The sequence below is a fragment of the Anabas testudineus genome, chromosome 16, assembly GCF_900324465.2.
Source record: "Anabas testudineus chromosome 16, fAnaTes1.2, whole genome shotgun sequence".
Classification (NCBI taxonomy): domain Eukaryota; kingdom Metazoa; phylum Chordata; class Actinopteri; order Anabantiformes; family Anabantidae; genus Anabas; species Anabas testudineus.
In genome coordinates, this window is record NC_046625.1 from 975,786 (window position 1) to 996,807 (window position 21,022).

Genomic DNA, 21,022 nt, shown 5'->3' on the forward strand with positions numbered 1-21,022 from the left:
TCATAATTGATTTATAGCTTGTATTTGATAGTTCAATGTGGTACTTCCCCTTGTAGTGAAGTACTTTTTTATGCAAATACTTTTATTTGAGTACTGCCTTTGTGTACTCCTGCTAGTGTAGTATCCTGGTGGTAAAAAGGTCAAATGTTGAGCTGGCACTGAAGGTGGTGCTAAAGGGAAAGGGTAACAGAATGACCAACCTGATCAAGTCCTGACACGGGTCTGAATGAGGTCCAGCTCCTCGTGGTCCAGCTCCCACAGGGGGTGTGACCGGGGTGAAGTAGGTGGAGTCTGAGGGGATGAATCCACCTCCTTCCTGAGAGCTGCAGGATAAAAGCTGCTGTGAGACAGTTGAGCTCCAGGCTGCTCTCTGATCTTCACATTTAATTTTTATTATTTAAACTCATCTTAAAGTTTCAACATGTTACAAGAGCTCTTCACCAACGGGAGCGAGAAAAACGTCACCGAAGCTCAGGACTGGACCGAGGTAAGCGATTGCTGACACAACAAATTGTACTTCGAGTAAAATGCTGCTGTAGCGTAATTACTGAAGCATCAACATTAAGCGGGTGAATCTGGTGAAGACAGAGCTCGTGTTACCTGCTTCGACTGCTTCTCAACATGAGGGTGTGGCTCTCTGAGGAGGTCGCAACGGTACCAATCGAATACATAATAGTTAAAGACAAATCAATAAAGTGTCAGAAGACAGATAAGATAAAGATAACACACACATTTGTTCTACAGGATTTTTCTGATTTTCCATTATTTTTACTTGGTCAACAAACTGTATGCTTCTGAGATTTAATGGGCAAAATATCAATAATATAACTAAGATTAACATGTGTCTGAGGAACATAAAGTAGCCCAAATAACGTTAGTGCAGAACCTAACGTTTAATGTACTTTACACTGAATCTGAGGTCAAGAGAAATTAAAGTGTCTGAGCTGAAACGCTCAGTCTCAGGACCATCAGTGAATTACAGTAAAAACATTTCATGTTTGTTAATGTTAAGATTTCCCCGTTGACTCTGATTGAACTCGTTTATGATTTTTGACAAAAGTCATTTGGGTTTTTCTTAGCTTGTGATGACCGTTCTGTCATTTTAGATGTAATGTACTAAATAAAGTGAGAACATCTGACCAGGAGAAATTACTTCAGTGCAGAAAAGTCTTACAAATCCCTGATGGAGCATTTCCAGCTGCAGTGAGAGTCAAACATCAGCTGTGGAAACTTGCTGTTTCACACTCTTCTCCTTTCAGACTGAGCTCGCTGGGGTTTTTGTGTGTCGCCCACACTTTGTGTTCTTCTCTATTTAAACTTTCACATCTGCAGCACACACAGACGTTCAGTAAAGGACAAGTCTGTGTTTTTTCCCCACACGACTATTAACAAGTACTGTGCACAGTAGTGGACGTCAAACTCAGATATTTCTCTTAAGTAAAAGTGGTAAAACCACTCAGCTGCAGATGAAAGTTCTGCTTCCACAATGTCAATTAACAGTATTTGCATCAAATTTACTTAAAATCTTGCTGAAACTTCAGCTGTCTCATGACAAAACTCCATTTAGAAAAGTGTCGTTTCTAATTTTAAACTGGGGGCCTCAGCTTTGGTGACTGAAATGCAGTGATGTTAAAGTGAACTCCTGTCCTCTGTCTGCAGGTGTATGAAGCAGTCCAGTGGATCCAGCTGGTCATGGCTCTGCTCAGGTCTCTGATTTAAACTGGCTACTGCAAACACAATATTGTTCGGATGTTTTCTTTGATTTTTGTCCTGTATCTGTCTCATCCATAAACTCCTCGGCTCATTAAGCTTTGATTTCTGGGTCATCTGCACCGTAAGGGACCAACAGGAAAGAGGTTGAGGGTCAGGGGTCACAGCACTCAGACAATAGCAGGAAGCAGTGCACTATGAAGCGTGAAATAAACTGAGTAGTGCTTGTTTTTCACCTCTTTGATATTTTACATCTTTAATTCCTGCTGAACTTTTACATGTTGAGACATTTTCAGAAGCAGCAGCAGGAGCTGCTTATGATCAAAACAATATCAATAGAGATCCACTAATGTTAGTCGTTAGGTCCTTTAGCATTTGAGATAAACCAATTTTAACAGCACTGACTGTGTTTGCAGCGTTCTCGGTTCAGGCTCCATCATCATCTGTGTGATGTTACAGAGACTCCTTCGGACACCGGAGGTGAGTGATTTATTTTAGTTCTACATGTTTCTGCTCAGTGCAGCTGGATTTCAATGAGAACAGCTTAATAAACCTGATTTACATTTCAATTCAATTCAATTCTCACTCCTAGTTATCTTCCACCACTGAAAACAACATTATATTCCTTTAGAATGAGAAAATCTGTAACAACTTAAACTGCATCATCACTTTGTGCGTTTGCAGCTGCAGCCTCTGTTCCTGCTCAGTCTGTCCGACCTGCTGCTCGCTGTCTGCTGGTTGATTGGAGCCATTCTGTTCTCTAAACACTGCAACAGCCTCTACACCTACTGCTACCACCTTCACACGCTGGAACAGGTAACAACATACAGTCACATGTAAAACATCTCCACAGAGCTGCACTTTTTCCAAAACTACACTCACTAGAGAACTGAATGGGCTCAATCCGTGCTGAAAAAAGTCCCTAACAAATGCCTAACTTCAGTCAGTGTCTGTAGTAACCCAGTTAGGATTGTCTGACTCCAGTAGCTCAGCTCTTGACCTTAGTGTAAACTGAAGCTTCACGAATGAGTCTATAGTGATTTCTCACCTAACATTTCCTCTCATTCTGATTTTATACTGTGCAGGTGCACTTGGCCCCAGTTACAGTACATTCAGGTAACAGAGGTAAAGATCGGTTTCTCTAAAGAAGTTCATTCATCTGTGGCGTTTGGAAAAACATTATCAAGACGCCTCTAGATTTTCCAAAGTCTCTTTCCAACAATCTCAGTGATAGAATATTCAGTCCACTAAAAGATAAAGACTTTCACTGGTTCCAGAGTTATAAATCAGAACAGATGGCAGCCAGCTTAGTTGCAGAGTCACAAGTTGGAAAACACGTTAAAAATATTCTGTTGAGTCTAGAGATGCCTTCATATTAACGGTCAGAGTTTCTAAATGACATACGTGGGAAGTACTGAAAGATTTCTCTATTAACTAAAGAGTCAGTTCGTGAAGCGAAGAAATGACTGTTGATGATTTTCTACAGTAACTGGTCAGAAATGAGGCCTTTGATGTACTGAGTCTGTGTACTTTACCACAAATGCTAAACATCATTGGAGATAAATTAACTGACATTTACCTCTGAGACCTGAACATATGTAAATAAACTGGCACTGATGCCGTAACCAGGAAACAAAGCTGCGTTGTCTTTGGTGATCACGTACTGTAACATGCCAACAACTATTTATATTTAGTCATAAACATATTTGTCAGTGCTGTTTTTGGGGTCTTTACTTCCATTTCTTGTTGTTACCAATTATTTCTACTTCTTTTCTTTTCTAAGAACTTCTCAGACTGGCCTCTGCAGCTGAACTGATCATAATTTTATGTGTATGCATGTGTAGATTTTGTCTAACTTGCTTATTTTAATCTCATATTAGCCAAGTGTTTGGGTTCTTACACAGTCTGCGGTAAAACAGACACTTAAAAAAAGACTACACAGACAACTGACAAACAGTTCACTATATACTGTATATAGATTTTAAATTCATGATTACAGAGGAAATGCACGCACACAGCGCTGAATCTCCATCAGTCTGCTTTCTCTCATCTGTGATGACACTGCAGCTGGATTTTTAGGGACATTTTGTGTTCTTCACTTCTGTGGTTAAGGTGTTCTGTGATTTCCTTCCCCTAAAACCAAACCACTGTTTGTTTTCTTATTAATCAGCCACAATAAGGAACCTTCACATAAAGCTGCTCTGTTATTGTCTTCACGCAGAGACAGTTTAGCTGGAAAATCTCAACTTCCTCCTCCGACTGTTTTACTACAAAAAACTAAACCAAACACAAAAACACCTAAATTTACCAGTGATCATCTAAACCTGCACCCCATCACCTGGATGGGGTCGGATCTGCACGTTCACCAGTGACACACATTTCTCATTATTTCACTGATGTGAAAGTTTCCCAGACATCAGATTTACTCACATTTAGTTTTTCGGAGGCTGAAAACCACCCACGCTCAAACCGCAGAGACTGCTGCTGGTCAAACACAGACGCTGACAGTCAGCAGCTGCTGCCCTGATCACAACATTTAAATACAGTCCCACCTGCCAGCTCAGGTACTGGAGGACAGGTGTGTCAGTCGACCCTGTGACCTCCTTATGCTGTTTTCATTGTCCTGCTGCAAATTTAAGAAACTCCAGTGATTAATCTACTTGATGTTAAAGCCAGATTGTTGGAGAGTTAAAGTCAGGGAAGTTAACATGAGGAAGTAACGGTTGATATGAGGAAGTTGGGAGAACTGCAGGGAGATTTACCATCGCTTACCTGGGTAAAAACCAGGAATCCTGACCACACAGCCCACGGGGACACTGTGAGCGAGGTCTGTGGTTCCACGACGGTGGAACGACCCACGCACCTCTGCACGCTCGGCTGTCTCACTGTCAATTTTCAAAACTCTTCAGAATCTTTGTCTGCACATACCTGATGAAACGCAGCACGTCACCTTAAAGTTTGTCTCCTCGGATTCAAGATTTGCGTCCGATAAATGATCTGAGAACAGTTTTATAGGTGTGCTGTGAGACAGCTTTTATATTGTGACCATGGTTTGATGGTCACAGGTGATCGCCGTCCTCACCTGTGACCATGGTTTGATGGTCACAGGTGATCGCCGTCCTCACCTGTGACCATGGTTTGATGGTCACAGGTGATCGCCGTCCTCACCTGTGTGGAAAGGTGTCCTCAGGATTCCTGCTTCAACATCTGCAAACACACAGGTTGATTCTGATTCATTTCATGTTGGATATTTAGATTTACCACATTAGTTTAAACCAAGGTCGAAGACCAACAATACTAACAGCTTCAGATGGAACAGCCACAGAAACTCAGGTAAAATCAACTTTACACGAAAAATGTGTTCAATTCACATATAAAATGCTTTTAAGAGAAAATTAAATCCCTTTTAGAACAGATTTCTATAATAACACTTGTTAGTAGAGGCCGTCAAACTGCCTAAATTACATAAAATATTACAAATTATCATCTCATAACGGAAAATCACTCGATGTCTAAAAGCTAAACTTACTTTTTAGTAGAAAATTAATCGTAACATGAATGAAACGGGTTCCAGCCAAAGCTAATGGCCACGTTAGCTAACATCACAGCCAGCTAACCTCCCTTAGGCTAACAGACATTAGCATCGTTCGCTTGCTACTTGAAGGAAGCAAACATACAAAAGCACAAACATTTTCTTTGAGCGTTAAACAAGTAAATTACAAAATGCTGCAGGAACTTAAAGAAACGCTGCATTAAACGAACTGAAAACGAAAGGAACTCATCGCGGTGAAGCGAGCTAACGTTAGCTGCTAGCGTTAGCTAAGCTAACAACAATCGCTGCAGCACATGTGGAAACTTTTCCTTCTTTTAAAAGTCATCATCTTGTTAAGATTTATATTATTGGTTGTTAATTATTTCCACAAGTGCAAAAGACTCACCTGGAGCCTTCACATGCCATCAACAGTCATCGCTTTTCCACAGAAATATCCAAAAGTAGTTTCACTGAATCTTATTTATTGGTTTGGGTCAAAACCACAGCAGCAGAAATAAACCTGCGTCTAAAGCTTCTACACAAGTACAGAAGTAACCAACTCAAATATGACGACAGAACACACCTGATCCAGGTGAGTGCCAGGACAGGTGTGTAACAGGCTGGATTCACTGAAATCTGTCACTCCTCTGCATTTGTCGGATCACTTCTTCCTTCAGCTTCACTTCTTCCTTCAGCTCACAGTCTGCATCTCTAGACCGTCTCATTCTTCCACTGCATTGGAAACATTCTGTCCACAACCTCAGATCTCTCAACCCAGAGCAGCTTTCTTCCCTGGTTTCTGCAGCGCTGCCCTCATCACAGGTTTTATCCACCTACGACACCGACGCAGCCACGGACAGGCTCTGCGATACTCTTTCGTTCTGCCTGGATAGTCTCTGCCCGACATCTACTAGACCTGCTCGTCCTTCAGCTTCCAACTCGTGGCTCACTGACCAGATCCGTGAACAACGCACGGTGCTCAGGAGTGCTGAGAGGAAGTGGCGCAAATCCAGGTCTCAACCTGCTCTAACTGAGTATCAGGATTTGCTTCAATCTTTCTCTTACAGTGTCACCAGGGCGAAGACTGAATACTACCAGGACAAGCTCAGCAACACCACAGACACTAGAAAGCTGTTCTCCACTTTCAAGTCTCTACTCTATCCACCCCCACCTCCACCACCCACCTGTCTCACAGCTGACGACTTTGCCTCCTTTTTTACCAACAAGGTGGCAGCCATCAGCTCCCAGTTCTCTCCTCCGGACAATGACATTCTGCTTACTAAACCTGACGATGCATCTCACTTCACTTTTTCAACACTGTCAGAGGACGATGTATCCACCCTCCTCCTCTCCAATCGCCCGACCACCTACTCTCTGGATCTGATCCCCTCTACTCTTCTTCAAGCTATCGCACCAACACTAATACCAGCCATTACACAGATCATCAACACCTCTCTCACAACAGGCACCTTTCCCACCTCGTTCAAGCAGGCCCAGATTACTCTACTGTTGAAGAAGCCTTCTCTGGATCCCTCCCTTGTGGAGAACTACAGACCGGTCTCTCTTCTTTCATTCCTGGCCAAGACTCTGGAACGTGCAGCCTTCAATCAACTCTCTGACTTTCTTTCCCAGAATAACCTCCTTGATGTCAATCAGTCTGGCTTCAAGAGTGGTCACTCCACAGAGACGGCACTTCTGACTGTTGTGGAATCCCTACGGGTGGCAAAAGCTGCAGGTAAATCTTCTGTCCTTATTCTATTAGATCTATCTGTAGCCTTTTACACTGTGAACCATCAGATTCTCATGACTGCACTCTCAGACCTGGGCATCTCTGGATCAGCTCTAGCCTGGCTTCGGTCATACTTGTCTGAACGAACCTTTAAGGTATCCTGGCAGGGGCGTGTCTCTGACTCTCATAACCTCTCCACCGGTGTACCGCAGGGCTCAGTCCTTGGTCCTCTTCTTTTTTCAATCTATACTTCTTCTCTAGGCTCTATCATCCATTCTCATGGCTTTTCTTATCACTGCAATGCAGATGACACACAGCTCTTCCTGTCTTTTCCACCGGATGACTCAACTGTCTCATCTCGCATCTCTGCCTGTCTCTCTGACATCTCTGCCTGGATGAGAAAAAGACACCTTCAACTCAACATACCCAAAACTGAACTTCTAGTCTTCCCTGCCAGACCTTCAACTCAACACAACATCAGCATTAACATTGGATCTGCGGTGATATCCCCTACTAAGTCAGCCAGAAACCTGGGGGTCATCATTGACGACCAGCTGACCTTCACAGATCACATCGCCACAGTCTCTAGGTCATGTAGATATGCCCTCCACAATATCAGAAAGATCAGACCCTATCTGACGGAGTACACCACCCAACTCATTGTACAGGCGTTGATCTAATCTCGCCTGGATTACTGCAATGCACTACTGATGGGTTTACCGGCATCCACAACCAAACCCCTCCAGATGATCCAAAATGCGGCAGCACGCCTCATTTTTAATCAACCAAAAAGGTCTCATGTCACACCGCTCTTCAAATCTTTGCACTGGCTTCGTGTGGCTGCAAGGATCAGGTTCAAAGCTCTGTCTCTTGCCTACAGAGTGGTTAACTCCACAGCTCCATCTTATCTCAATTCAATCGTTCAGGTCTACATCCCCTCCCGTCCACTGCGCTCAACCAGTGAACGTCGTCCGGTGGTACCAGCACCACACAGTCGACACCAAGGAAAACTGTTCAGCTCAGTGATCCCACGATGGTGGAATGAGCTGCCTATCTCTGCACGCTCAGCCACCTCACTTGCAATCTTTAAAAAACTGCTGAAAACAGAACTCTTCCGCATCTTCCTTTACACTCCTTTACAAAAAAAAAAAAAAAAAAAATTCTACCCTTTCTTTCTAACATCTCTTGAAACAGAAACACTTTTTCGAGAGCACTTTGCTTTGATGTTGTTTCTTCTTGACTTAGATTTTGTTTGCTTGCCTTGTTCCTTGTACTTGTAAGTCGCTTTGGATAAAAGCGTCTGCTAAATGACTAAATGTAAATGTAAATAGATTGAATGATGTCAGTGTGAGGGTTAGTGATGAACCTGATGAACCCTGATGAACCTGATGAACCCTGATGAACCTGATGAACCCTGATGAACCCTGATGAACCCGAGTTTGGAATAAGAAATGAAAAATGCTAATGTGATGTTTTCTCACATTTTAACATGTTGAACTGCAGAGTTTCTACGATTTTCTTCAAAAAGACAGAGAAATATGGTTTTATCTTTAACTCTGACCACTGTATATGTTATATATTAATATATAAGAGACCAGCTCCTTCAGCTGTAGTGAGTTCTATGCATGAAGAGTTAATATTGTAAGATTAATCAGGAACTTGCATTATTCCGTGTTCCTCCTGTGTTTCCCCCACACACCTGATGAGAGTCAATAATAATAATAATAATAATAATAATGTGAATGAATCAGAAGAAGAAGGTGTTTCAGTGTTATCCTCCTAAATGTACAGACAACAATAGAACAAAGCAGAGTTCTCACTAACGTATAATGGATCAACATTAAGGCCTAACTGAGACCGTGTTGAATGGGTTTTTGTTCTGTTTGGTTTCCGACACCTGATAATCAAATGTGCAGTCACATTTTACTCAAGTGACCCTGTTTGTCCCAGAACTGATCCTGAACTGGGTCAGTCTGGGAGGAACTAGAGCAGCAGAACCAGACTGGATGTAAAGCAGAAAATAAACACATTCCTGACCTACATCCGTTGTTCAGAAGCATCGAGCCCTCGATTTTATCTCTGTTTACCGTCTGAGTGTAAATGTGAGTTCTGCACAAATAGAAAACTCTGTTTTGGTTCCGTCAGATTCTCTACATGGCCTCGTTCTTCTACACACTCAACTACGTGTGGGACCTGTACGCAGGGATCAGAGAGAAGTTCTACTGCTGCCTGGATGGATACCCCGTACAGGTACGTACACACCAGTACCAGAGGACTCGAATCAGGAGCAGCACGTTAATTAGTGAACCGTTAACGAGCAGGTCCTGAATCAGACACCACACAACAGACTGGCAGCTTTCTGTAAAAGTCTCAATCACAGACCAGAAAAGATAAAGTTCCTCGTTACTTACTAATTAGTTATTAGTCTCTCTTTCTGTTATACTACAGTATGTGGTTTCTAATTCTAATTATTCTGCTTCTAATCATTATCTAGACATTTGTTCAAATACTATCTCAGGTTATTCTCATTAACGAGTCAGTAATTAGCTACGAGCCAACACAGTCGGTGCCTAAGTTTCCCACCTTTTCTGCAGGTTTCCAACAGAGTGAGCACAGCTGGAAAAGCCACTGCACTGCTGTCAGGGTGATGAGACACTTCAGGAATCTAAATCTATTCATTCTATCCAATATTCTGCACATGAACAAGCTTTAACTGACCTTTAACTGATCGTGTTTGCAGTCTACTTCCTGTGCTGCTGATGACGCCTGTTTTTATCCAAGGAAACATCAGCCAGTGTCAAGCCAACTTCAGCCAGCCCTACAGGTGAGGAGCAAACATGATCACAGCACACGCACGTCAAACCTCTGCAGTTACTTTTGTAATCTACTACTACAACATAAAAGCCGGATTTGTGTGTTCTAATCACTGTTTTTGAACTTCTTCATTTGACCTTTATCGCACACCGTACCAAACCAGGTGTCTGCTGATGCACACCGGAGCGCTGTACCTGACCTCTGAGCACGAGCAGACCATCAGAGCCTGCAGCCTGCTGCACACCTACGGCCTCGCCATCTTCCTTGGCACCTTCATCTTCACCCTTTTGGGCGTCACAGTGAGTTCCTAGGTTGTCACCTGTGTTTTTAGGCTGGACTTTGGTAGAAGCTGGCCTCGCTTCATGCGACTCTCCTCTCTTGCACCAGGTGCTCGTGGTAAAAGCGCGTCATATTTACAGACGGGCTGTGACGTCAAACGGTTACCTAGGCAGCCAGCAGCGGGCCTCCTTCCGTGTGATGGACCGACGGATGCTCCTGTACCCGCTGGTCTTCATCCTCTGCTGGGGCCCAGGTTTGGTGTTTGGTGCTGTAAAAGACATTTGATTTATTTCAAGAGAATCAAGCAGTTAAGAATAAAGCTGAACAATCCTCTCTCTCTGTTTCTGTGTTGTGTCCTCAGCTGTGGCTCTGGCATTTCTGCGAGTGGTGAAGCCCTCAGTATGTCAAGGCAAGATCGGGGTCGTCCTCTACATATCACAGGTCAGTCTGCTGCAGGATCGTTCACTTGAAGTGACTTCGAGCTCCTCCCAGCATTTTGAAGCCTGTACAGTAGATGTTTGCCTCTGTGGTCACTTTCATTCATTTCATGATGACAAACTCTCGTCTGTGGGAGGAACTCTTATCACTGAAGAGTCGACTCCCAGCAAGCGACAACTCATCATCTGTAATTATACGTAAGACAGTATTAAACACTGAAGGTTGAGGCTTCAGTTTGTTAACTTTCTTTACCTGAAACATGCTTCACACTGGATTTCACCTGTTGTGTTCTTGAGTGTTGTTCATGGAGATGAACAGGGGAAAATCTAAAAATAAGAAATAGTGGAGATTTGACCTCTTCAGGCGTCTGATACCAAGGAGAACGAAGAGCACAGAGACATAGTCTGGGTGTCAACAACGTTAGGAAACATGTGATGAACAGTGTTCATGTGCTCTGTCCTGTCTCCTCAGGCCTTCACCTCAGCATCTCAGGGTTTCCTCAACTGCCTGGTCTACGGATGGACTCATGCACGTCTCCGCCGAGCCGGGAGGACGGTTTTATCTCGGGACGTGGACACTCAGACGCCTCTGCTACGATCTCAGAAGAAGAGAAGCTACCAGGCGCTTCCCAACATCAGCTGAAAGAGACAGAGGCGGGCTGGCGATCTGAGACTGAGAACGAGTGGGTGTTTGTGTCATCTGCAACACAAGGCCTGAGAAGCAAGCGTGAACTTTCACTTGATCTGAGAGGGAAAACACCGAGGTCGTTAGTGTGCAGAGGACAAACGCTTCCATCTCTCATCCTGAACTGCTGAGGCGAGAAAAGAGGAAGAAGGAGGAGAGGGAGTTTACAGCAGGAGGAAGAGCGACGGAGAAAACAGGATTTGAAAGAGAAGTGACTGCATCAACTCAGAAAACAAACAGGTGGTGCTTTTAGCGTGATTTTCCAGGTCACGTGACCCCTGCTTCTGTACAGTGACTGAATCTCAGGTCGATGGAGAACAACTGTTTTATGAGTCTGAATCATTTCAGCAGGTGTGATGTAAAAGCACTTGGACTGAACTGATTTCTCTTTGTTAACCCTCAAAAAAGAAAAGTGAAGTTGTGACGTCGCGTTTCCAGTTTAACATCACTGTTTCATTTCCTGCCTTAAAAATGTTCTTAATAAGATGAGAAGACTGTAAAATACACACTCAGTGCTACTTGTCTTGTGTGATGTTGCTCCTGTGTTTTTTTTTTGCACAGATGCTGCTGAATGAATCTTTTTTGTATTTCTAACAGTTTTGCTCTTTTTTGTCAAGTTACAATAAAATATCTCCAACTAGAAAAACACTTTCTATGTTATGATGTTGTGCCAGCAGGAAAACACACGTTCACCTCGAGCTTTGAGCCTCTGACTGCAACTTCAAGTAGATGTATAGTATATGAAAAGGAGCCCTTCAGTGAGGTTTTAATAAATAAATACATCACAAATAAATGATATCTTCTTTTTCCTAAAATGTTTCTGCCTTTAATATTAACTTATCACTGCAGATGGATGCGTGTTACTTCATACTACTCCAGACTGCTGTACGTCTTTTGGAGGTCTGTTCAGTATTAAACAGGGACCGGATCTTTGCATTCTCCCGTTAAGTTTAGAACTAAACTATGAGGAACCATCTTTTCAGGCCACTTGAAATATTCACTGTGATGCTCTAAAGGTCGTTTTAGACTTGAAGGGAAGAAAACAGGAAATATTTTTCCTCTGCTCCTCTTTTCTCCAAAGAGAAGTTTCCTGTAGCAGAAAACATTCAGACTTCACTGCAGTCACAGTAAGAACGTGGTTTCCGTCTCAGGAGACAAAGGAAATTCACTTTTCCTCAGGGCTGTTCTGTTTTTACTTTACGTGGCTGTTTGGAACAGAGAAAGATGTTTTCCCATTTCTGCCTCTGGTACTTTCACTTCACTTCTCAGAGTCACTTATTCTGTTTTACTCCACTGGGGTTCAGTGTCCTGAGACACTTTGACAGGAGCACTGAAGGAGCTGGGGGGTCGAAGCAGGAGTTCTTTAACACAGGTGAACAAAAGGGGGTGAAGAGAGGCAAACAGGAAGCACAGGTGGAGCAGGGATCAGAATCAGATGATGAATAAGGGAATGATACTGATGGAGCAGTGAAAAAATCTGCCCCCCCCCCTTCCTGCTGTCGTCCCACGTTGCTGCTGCTCAACCGTGCAGAAACTCAGTGAGGCGTTCACGCCACATGACCAGCGCTGCACTCACAGAGACGCCGCCTGACCACACTCATTATCTGATGGGGGGGCACCACCTCCGTGCTGCTGTGGGCGTTCAGCCAGAATCTGCAGAACAACAGATCTGAAGTGCTGAATTTTACTGTAAAAAATGTAAACAACACTATTTAACTGTAAAATCTTCATTATAATAATATTTAACTGAATTCTTCAATTTTACTGTAAAAGCTGCTAAAGGTTTATTAAAATATGTTCATTGAACTTTAAAAGCACCTTTTGCTAGAAGTCAGCAGCAGCAGGTTCAGGACTCAGGAGAGGACTCACGGCCCATAAACCAGATTTTCTGTGGATCGTAGATACAGTAAGTAAAGACAGAGGCCACTGCTGTTTTTGGATCTTCTCTTCTTGTCTGCTCCCACACCTTTCCCTCACAATGCCAGACAACATAAAACAACACAATAAACAACAATTACCCATAATGCAGCTCCCCTGGCGCCCACTAGCTCTGCAAGTTGCAAGATGGGGCTCCAAGTATCCGACTTGTTTTTCTACAGAGGCACGATTAGTTTGATCGTGGGAATTTGGGGGTATCAAGGTTTCCACACAGACCATTGCCCAGAGCATCACACTGCCTCTACCTGCTCTTCTGTGATTTCAGTGATGGATAGCATTTGTACTACGACTGGCCACATTCATCAGACTGTGGTGAGCTGTGTTTCTTCTTCCAGCTGTGGGTCATACCAAGTATTAACATTTCCAGCTTGTGCTACAGTCACAGTCATGACGGGCAGACGGACGCCCTCTGCTTGTCTTTTATTTAAACTCATGGTTTCATTTTATGGCTGATCTTCCGTCGAGGTGCATTACATGCAGCAGACAGAAGGAATGACTGTGTTCATATGGGCCTGTGACTGACCTTTGATACTTTGAGTATTTCTGACCTGGTGCTGCTTCTAATTTCATTTTAATGTAAAATATCAAGTTACACTCACATGAACACTAACCTCATGTGAATTGCGTAAGCTTTGCGTAATGTGCGGCACGCTCTGCTCTGAAACGTCCCAGTGTGGTGACATAATCTCTGTCTTCACACCTGATTAGACACCTTCAAGCTGCCGTCTGTTCCTGTGCATAAACCTTCGTGATTGGAGGTGAAAGAAGCAGGAAAACGCTGCACAGAGCAAACAGAGGGGGAGAGGGGACTTGGCAAAGGCCCTGCAGAAACTATCACTCAGCACACAGAGGATTATAACTTATTATGGGTGAAATATGATCAGGATCTGGACTGATTCACTGTCAGGATCTGAACCGATTCATCGGCAGGATCTGAACCGATTCACTGTCAGGATCTGAACCGATTCATCGGCAGGATCTGAACCGATTCATCGTCAGGATCTGAACCGATTCACTGGCAGGATCTGAACCGATTCACTGTCAGGATCTGGACTGATTCACTGTCAGGATCTGAACCGATTCACTGGCAGGATCTGAACCGATTCACTGTCAGGATCTGAACCGATTCACTGTCAGGATCTGAACCGATTCACTGTCAGGATCTGAACCGATTCACTGTCAGGATCTGGACCGATTCACTGTCAGGATCTGGACCGATTCATCGTCGGGATCTGGACCGATTCACTGTCAGGATCTGAACCGATTCACTGTCAGGATCTGGACCGATTCACTGTCAGGATCTGAACCGATTCATCGTCAGGATCTGAACCGATTCATCGTCGGGATCTGGACTGATTCACTCTAAAACTGTTGTTTCACTGTTCTTACATCCGTGCAGCTGTGATCAGTGTGTGACTGATCTCTGATGAGAGTCAGTGGCACTGTGTTTCTGTCTCCATCCAAATCAAGTGAAACCAGGTGATTTCTAAACAGAAAGACTTTTTCTGAATGTTGAAAAATCCTTGTAACAGACCAACAGCTTCATCACATGATTAATGTGAAATCTCCCTTCAACAGTCATTTCTCACCTCTATGTGTGAGACAGTGGATCCCTCCAGTGGAACCGAAAGCTCATGACACAGAATCAGAAAGGTTGAGGTTTATTTTCCATCATTCTGTAAAGATGACTGTAACCAGCTCCTCCAGCTTCTGTCCCTGGAGGTTTGTGGCTTTGTAAACCTCAGTGTATCAGTAGAGGTCCCCCAGCAGACTAACCTATAGCAGCAGAGTCACCTGATCCATCTCTAACTATGAGATCATAAAATAGGAAAGTTTGAAGTCTAGTCTTAAATGTAGAGAGGGTGTCTGCCTCCAGAACCTGGAACCTGGAACCACAATTTCACATTGTCACTGACTGATGGGCAATTTTATAATGTTCTAATAAAAATTCATATCACAGTAAAGTGAGCAACATGTGTGGGGTGTGAATATATAATATATGAGACAAACACAGAGACCTGACGTCTGCAGCAATGTCTGAAAAACAAACAAACAAACAAACAAACAAACAAACAAACACACAAACAAACAAACAAACAAACAAACACACACACACACAAACAAACACACACACACACAAACAAACAAACAAACACACAAACAAACAAACAAACAAACAAACAAACACACACACACACACACAAACAAACAAACACACACACACACACACAAACAAACAAACAAACACACAAACAAACAAACAAACAAACAAACTTACAAACAAACAAACACACAAACAAACACAAACACACAAACAAACAAACAAACAAACAAACAAACAAACACACAAACAAACAAACAAACACACAAACAAACAAACACACACAAACAAACACACACACAAACAAACACACACACAAACAAACAAACAAACACACAAACAAACACACACACAAACAAACACAAACACACACACAAACAAACAAACAAACAAACACACAAACAAACAAACAAACACACAAACAAACAAACAAACACACACAAACAAACAAACAAACAAACAAACAAACAAACAAACAAACAAACAAACAAACACACAAACACACAAACAAACACACACACAAACAAACACAAACACACAAACAAACAAACAAACAAACACACACACAAACAAACACAAACACACAAACAAACAAACACACAAACAAACAAACAAACAAACAAACACACACACACACACACACAAACAAACAAACAAACACACACAAACACACAAACAAACAAACAAACGTGGAGCTCAGGTCTCTACCGAGCATGTTCAATAAAAGCCAATCAGTCAAACTTCAGGATTCTTTTTACTGCAGATTCAAGAGTTTTTATTGTCATTTGCACAAAGTACAGACAAACTGAGAGACGAGTTCCCGTTTACTGAAGAATCATTCTGATCGAGGCCACGTGACAGTTGAACAGTAAGTTGTAGGTGGCTCCTCCAACCTTCACAAAGTCAGCGACAGTCTTTCTCCCATTGAAGTCTCTGGTTACTAACATCTTCAGAGAGAAAACACAAAGTGAGGGCAAATAAAAAGCGAAGTGAGTCATTTTCCACCAAAGAGTCTGTTCCAGTCGGCCCCTGTCAGAGAACCTCGTGTCTCACCTTCCAGTTTGAGGCCATGTTTCGAGCATCAGTCACCACCGTCTGGGAGGAGATGCCGTAGTTGTTTCCCTTATGGATGAGCCACTGAGCCCCATTGCGCAGCGTCACTCTGACAAACAAAGATGTTTCACGTTTTAACTTTGATTTCTATAATTCACAAATGAATCTCACATCACCCTAAAAACACACAACACTACAGAAACAATGTGTTGCTCTCTACAGGCTGCTCCAATTAAAGGAGTCCACTTTCTGGGAGGGTGAAAATGGAGCACGACATTAAATAGAGAGCTGTGATGGTCCTGAGCACACAGTGGACTTCAGCTAGGTGGACCTAATAAACTGTGTGCACATCATGTCTGCAGACTTCAGACCAGTACCTGACTCCGGTGTGGCTGAGTGGTCCGGCTATGGTTGAACTGGATCCCAGGGGTCGTACCATCCACTCAGCTTTGTAAACTGGGGAGTTGTAGAGATCCGTCAGCTGCTGTCCCGACAGGTTGGAGCTGAAGCTGCCTGTTAGTGTAGAGTAAGAGATGAAACTCTACGTCACAGAAAGGTTAGAGCAGCAGCATCACACTGAAGTTCTAAACCAAGGCACTAACCGCCACAAAGAGCCAGCAGAGTCAGAACCAGCGCTGAGAGAGCGTTGAAGGACAACATGGTGCTTTGGTTCCTGGGGAGCGTCTCCTACTCTTGGCTCAGAGACACAATCACAAGAGATTTTATAGAGCCCTGACCCTCCTCCTCCACCTCCTCCCTGTTTGGACTCATGCCCCGGCTCACGTCTGTTTGTCACCTGGCTCGCTGCGTCTGTGTTTCCACACTACTGACAGTAAAACCAGCCGGTTTCTTCACTTCAGGTGATGAAATCTGGGGCAGAACATTTTTCACCACATCATCTGAGATTAACGTGTCTCAATAAGACGGATTTACTGTGTGGGACAGAAGCTGGAGGAGCTGGTTCCAGTCATCTTTACAGAATGATGGAAAAATAAAGCTCAACCTTTCTGTTTCTGTGTCATGAGCTTTCGGTTCCACTGGAGGGATCCACTGTCTCACACATAGAGGTGAGAAATGACTGAGTGTCAGAGCAGTGACCTCTCTACTAGTCAGTGAATCAACAAGTTATCAGGACGTTCTGTTTGTTACAGCTGTTGTTGTTGAAAGTTGACTTATGGAGCCCACGGACCTGAAATCCCAAAGACCAGTTGCAATGATCTGATTCTTGTGAGTATGTGGAAACTCCAGTGTTAGACAACAGCAACTGGGGTTAGATCTAATCAGTCACCTGAACTTCAAATAACACGTTCCTGACCTTTTAATCGACAATATTGTGTGTTCTCTAACCATTAACTACCACTGTGTGTTTTCCCACCACGAAGGCCTCTGGGAAGTCCACCCAGCTTGGAGTCAGCAGGGGTTTCCGCTCCCTCAGGTCACACGATTGTTTTTAGCCTTTGAAATGATCAGGGGCTGAGTCGTGACTGGTCTGGGCATCGATTGGTTGGGAAGGTTTTATCCACATATACCTTACAATAAATGGTGTCATATAATAAAAACCAGAGCTGCCAAATTGAAGTCACTGGTTCTGCACGTGCACGGACATGAGGACATGGCTCAGGTTCTGTGTGTATTAGCGTTGCAACGTTACAGTGTTGGAACAACAGGGCCGACCTTACCCACCACCCCTGCACACATGCTCTCCAGCAGCTTCATGTAGTGTTTGACAAGATTATTTTGTGTGTTATGTGATCTGAAGACCTACAAGTCTACCAGAGCCTCTAATAACTAACTGGACTCCACATTAACTTAAAGACATTAACTGTTATACTGGACTGCCTGCTGCCTACACAGCATGTAATCACCCATATGAGGATGGGTTCCCTGTTGAGTCTGGTTCCTCTCAAGGTTTCTTCCTGTTGCCTTCTCAGGGAGTTTTTTCTTGCCACTGTCGCCCTCGGCTTGCTCATCAGGGACAATCTGATTATTATGATTCTTACACATTCACTGTTCATGCTCTGTTCTTTGGTTGTGTAAAGCTGCTTTGTGACAATTACAGTTGTAAAAAGAACTGTACAAATAAAATTGAATTGCATTGAAGACCCAAGCGTACGTTGGAGGAAAGGAGAAAGGAGGCTCGGCTCTCAGTGAGGTTTCAGCTTTATTGTTTGTTCAGCAGAGAGAAAACAAACTGTAACTTTCACTCTGATGGAAAAAGATTTTCAGTTTATTCACTGTTGATTCATCATGTCACGAGCGGCCTGATGACAGTTTTTGGTTAAGACCCCGTACTCCGAGCCTCCAGCTTTCACGAAGTCAGAAACCGTCTTTGTTCCTTCGAATTCTCTGGAATTAACAGGCTGCAGAGAGAAAACAGAGAGATCAGAGTTAAAGTTCAGGTGGAAGTTTGTTTTTTTGACCGATGGGATAAAATTTATTTACATTTGACTGATTTGATTCGTTCACATTTCCCTGTACACATTCCTGTGTGGTGTTTGCAGCTCTGTCTCCTCTCACCGTCGACAAAGGTTTTGTTTTCATCATGTATCCGCCATCAACCACAACATTAACACCACCTGCTGACGAAATGCACAATGCAATGCAAGTTTCTTCTTCTGATTTCTTGTTGGAGCTTACTTCCCAGGCTGAGCTCATGTGTCGAGCATCAGTCACCACCGTCTGTGAGGATCTCCCGTATCCAGACCCTTTATGGACCAACCACTGAGAGCCGTCTTCCAGCGTCACCCTGCAAAACAAAAAGCAGCTTAACGATATTAAAGCTTTAAATTTGAACTCCACATAGTTCTAATCAGGGTTGGTTGGTAACTGAACAATGAGTATCACAGTTAAATGTTTAAAATACAAAAAACATGTTTGGGTTCCACAACAACTTATTCTAATTTGGAGCCTAAATCCAAAAATGTAGTTAACTTTGTCCAAGCTGCTGTTTCTTAATTGAAAAACTGAATTAAAAACAGAAAACATTGTTTGGGTCATAAGTTAAGTTTCATGCAGGTAAAACTTCTCACTTCTGTTTTTCTTTGTCAGATATTTGATTTCATCAGGAGGACGTCACATGACAAATGTCTCAGTTAAAAGTTAAAACTGCTGTGGGGGGGTTCGTGAGGTCTGGGGGTCAGGTTGCTTGTTGTTGCTGCTCTTAAAGATCATTTCACATTTTGACCACAGTCGGCTCTTTACATCATTCTCAGATGTACTTCTGGTCGGTGTTTGTGGACTGACCTGACTCCAGAGTGGCGTGAAGCATCAAACGGGTTAACACCGGATGAACTGGGTGGTGACCTGGACGAACTGGAAGAACTGGAAGAACTGGAAGAACTGGACAGGCTCGAACCCTTTGGTCGTGCCATCCACTCAGCTCTGTGCACCGGAGAGTTGAAGAGGTCCGTCAGCCGTTGTCCCGACAGGTTACTGGGATCCGTGAGGTCTTCTGTCAGAGCAGCATATCAGTCTGAATATTCTTTACCCGTCTCTTCAGACCAGCACAGTGTTCTAGTCCTAAACCTCACTTTAATACAGGATCTTCCAAAGCACTTACGTGAACTGCTACTGGACGAGGACCAGAACCAAGACTCCACAGTTCCAGCCAGCAGAGTCAGACCCAGAGCCGAGAGCAGCATGTTGAAGGAAACCATGACTGATGACCATCTGGTTTGGCTCCGTGAGTCATTCAGGTGACTTTATAAAGTCCTGATCCTCGTCCGTCCTTCACCTGCCCCAGTTAACATGAGTGTTTTTCACCTGGCAGCCTCACAGCAGGTTTCATCACATGACGTGTTGAAACCTATTTACTCCCAATGTGTTTTTCACCCTCCACAGAGAGACGGCAAACTTCAGCCTGTGTTTTCCTACATGTTTTCCATCCTTTAAAGACTTTACGTGACTTTTTAACTCGACCTGTGAACTTTTTTCACACTGTTAATTTTTACACCCCACTGACGTTTGAAACAGAAACACTTGGTTGATGTTTTTCTCCTTGACTTAGATTTTTTGCCTTGTTCCTCACCTGTAAGTGACTTTGGATAAAAGCGTCTGATAAATGACTAAATGTAAATGTAAAATAATGTAAATGTTCCAGAAGGCGAGATTCAACTTTATTGGATGATATTTGATGGTGAGACCTTTTGTCCTGGATCAGTAGTTGAGTAAAAAGTTACCAAAGTGATTCAAGAGGAGATTTTCTGATTATGATTTATCTGACTCAGCAGTGGAATTGTTAGAGTCAGTGGGACTTTATTTTACCTGCTGCTAAACCTGCTCTTACCACACAGAAGAGCAAATGTGGGAGTGTTTGGTTGTTTGCACAAAGCTTATGAGTGAACTAATTACAAGTTTAGTATTAGTGCACGTGAGCGTGTTGGACAGCTGATAAGAAAAGATAACAAACAACAAGCAAATGACAAAACTGATTCTGGATGAAAGAAGAAACTGTGCATTGATGCTGACTTCTGTTATTTTTAGCTAAAGTTTAGGAAAGTAGATTTTAATATGAAATAAGTCTTTAAGTCAGATGAAAACACTCATATTTAGCATTTGTTACTAGTATTAAAAGGCTGTAATAGCTTATTGTGGACCTCAAACATGTCTGTATCACAGTATGAAGCCTCCAGTGGGATAAAAACGACCTGATGCTCTCTGTGAGGTTCAGGGGAAACAAACTGGAACTGTGACGCTGAAGGAAACAGAAGTTCACCGGTTCATCATTCCCAGAGGTCCACTCAGA

The 21,022-nt window shown here is 43.2% G+C and overlaps 2 protein-coding genes across 2 annotated transcripts; one reads left to right on the plus strand and one right to left on the minus strand.

Moving 5' to 3' along the window:
• Positions 1-376: 376 nt before the first annotated feature.
• tmem116 (transmembrane protein 116) lies at positions 377-11,816 on the plus strand. The gene is made up of 11 exons (XM_026370193.1): positions 377-487; positions 1,660-1,706; positions 2,127-2,190; positions 2,395-2,526; positions 9,117-9,221; positions 9,566-9,615; positions 9,712-9,795; positions 9,949-10,084; positions 10,173-10,317; positions 10,426-10,505; positions 10,974-11,816. The coding sequence occupies exons 1-11, from the start codon at positions 422-424 to the stop codon at positions 11,142-11,144; spliced, it is 1,080 nt and encodes a 359-aa protein (XP_026225978.1). The 5' UTR covers positions 377-421; the 3' UTR covers positions 11,145-11,816.
• Positions 11,817-18,420: 6,604 nt separating this feature from the next.
• LOC113168877 (cell wall integrity and stress response component 1-like) lies at positions 18,421-20,081 on the minus strand. The gene is made up of 4 exons (XM_026369933.1): positions 19,838-20,081; positions 19,522-19,729; positions 18,916-19,024; positions 18,421-18,638 (listed from the first exon to the last, which is right to left on the minus strand). The coding sequence occupies exons 1-4, from the start codon at positions 19,932-19,934 to the stop codon at positions 18,510-18,512; spliced, it is 543 nt and encodes a 180-aa protein (XP_026225718.1). The 5' UTR covers positions 19,935-20,081; the 3' UTR covers positions 18,421-18,509.
• Positions 20,082-21,022: the final 941 nt, after the last annotated feature.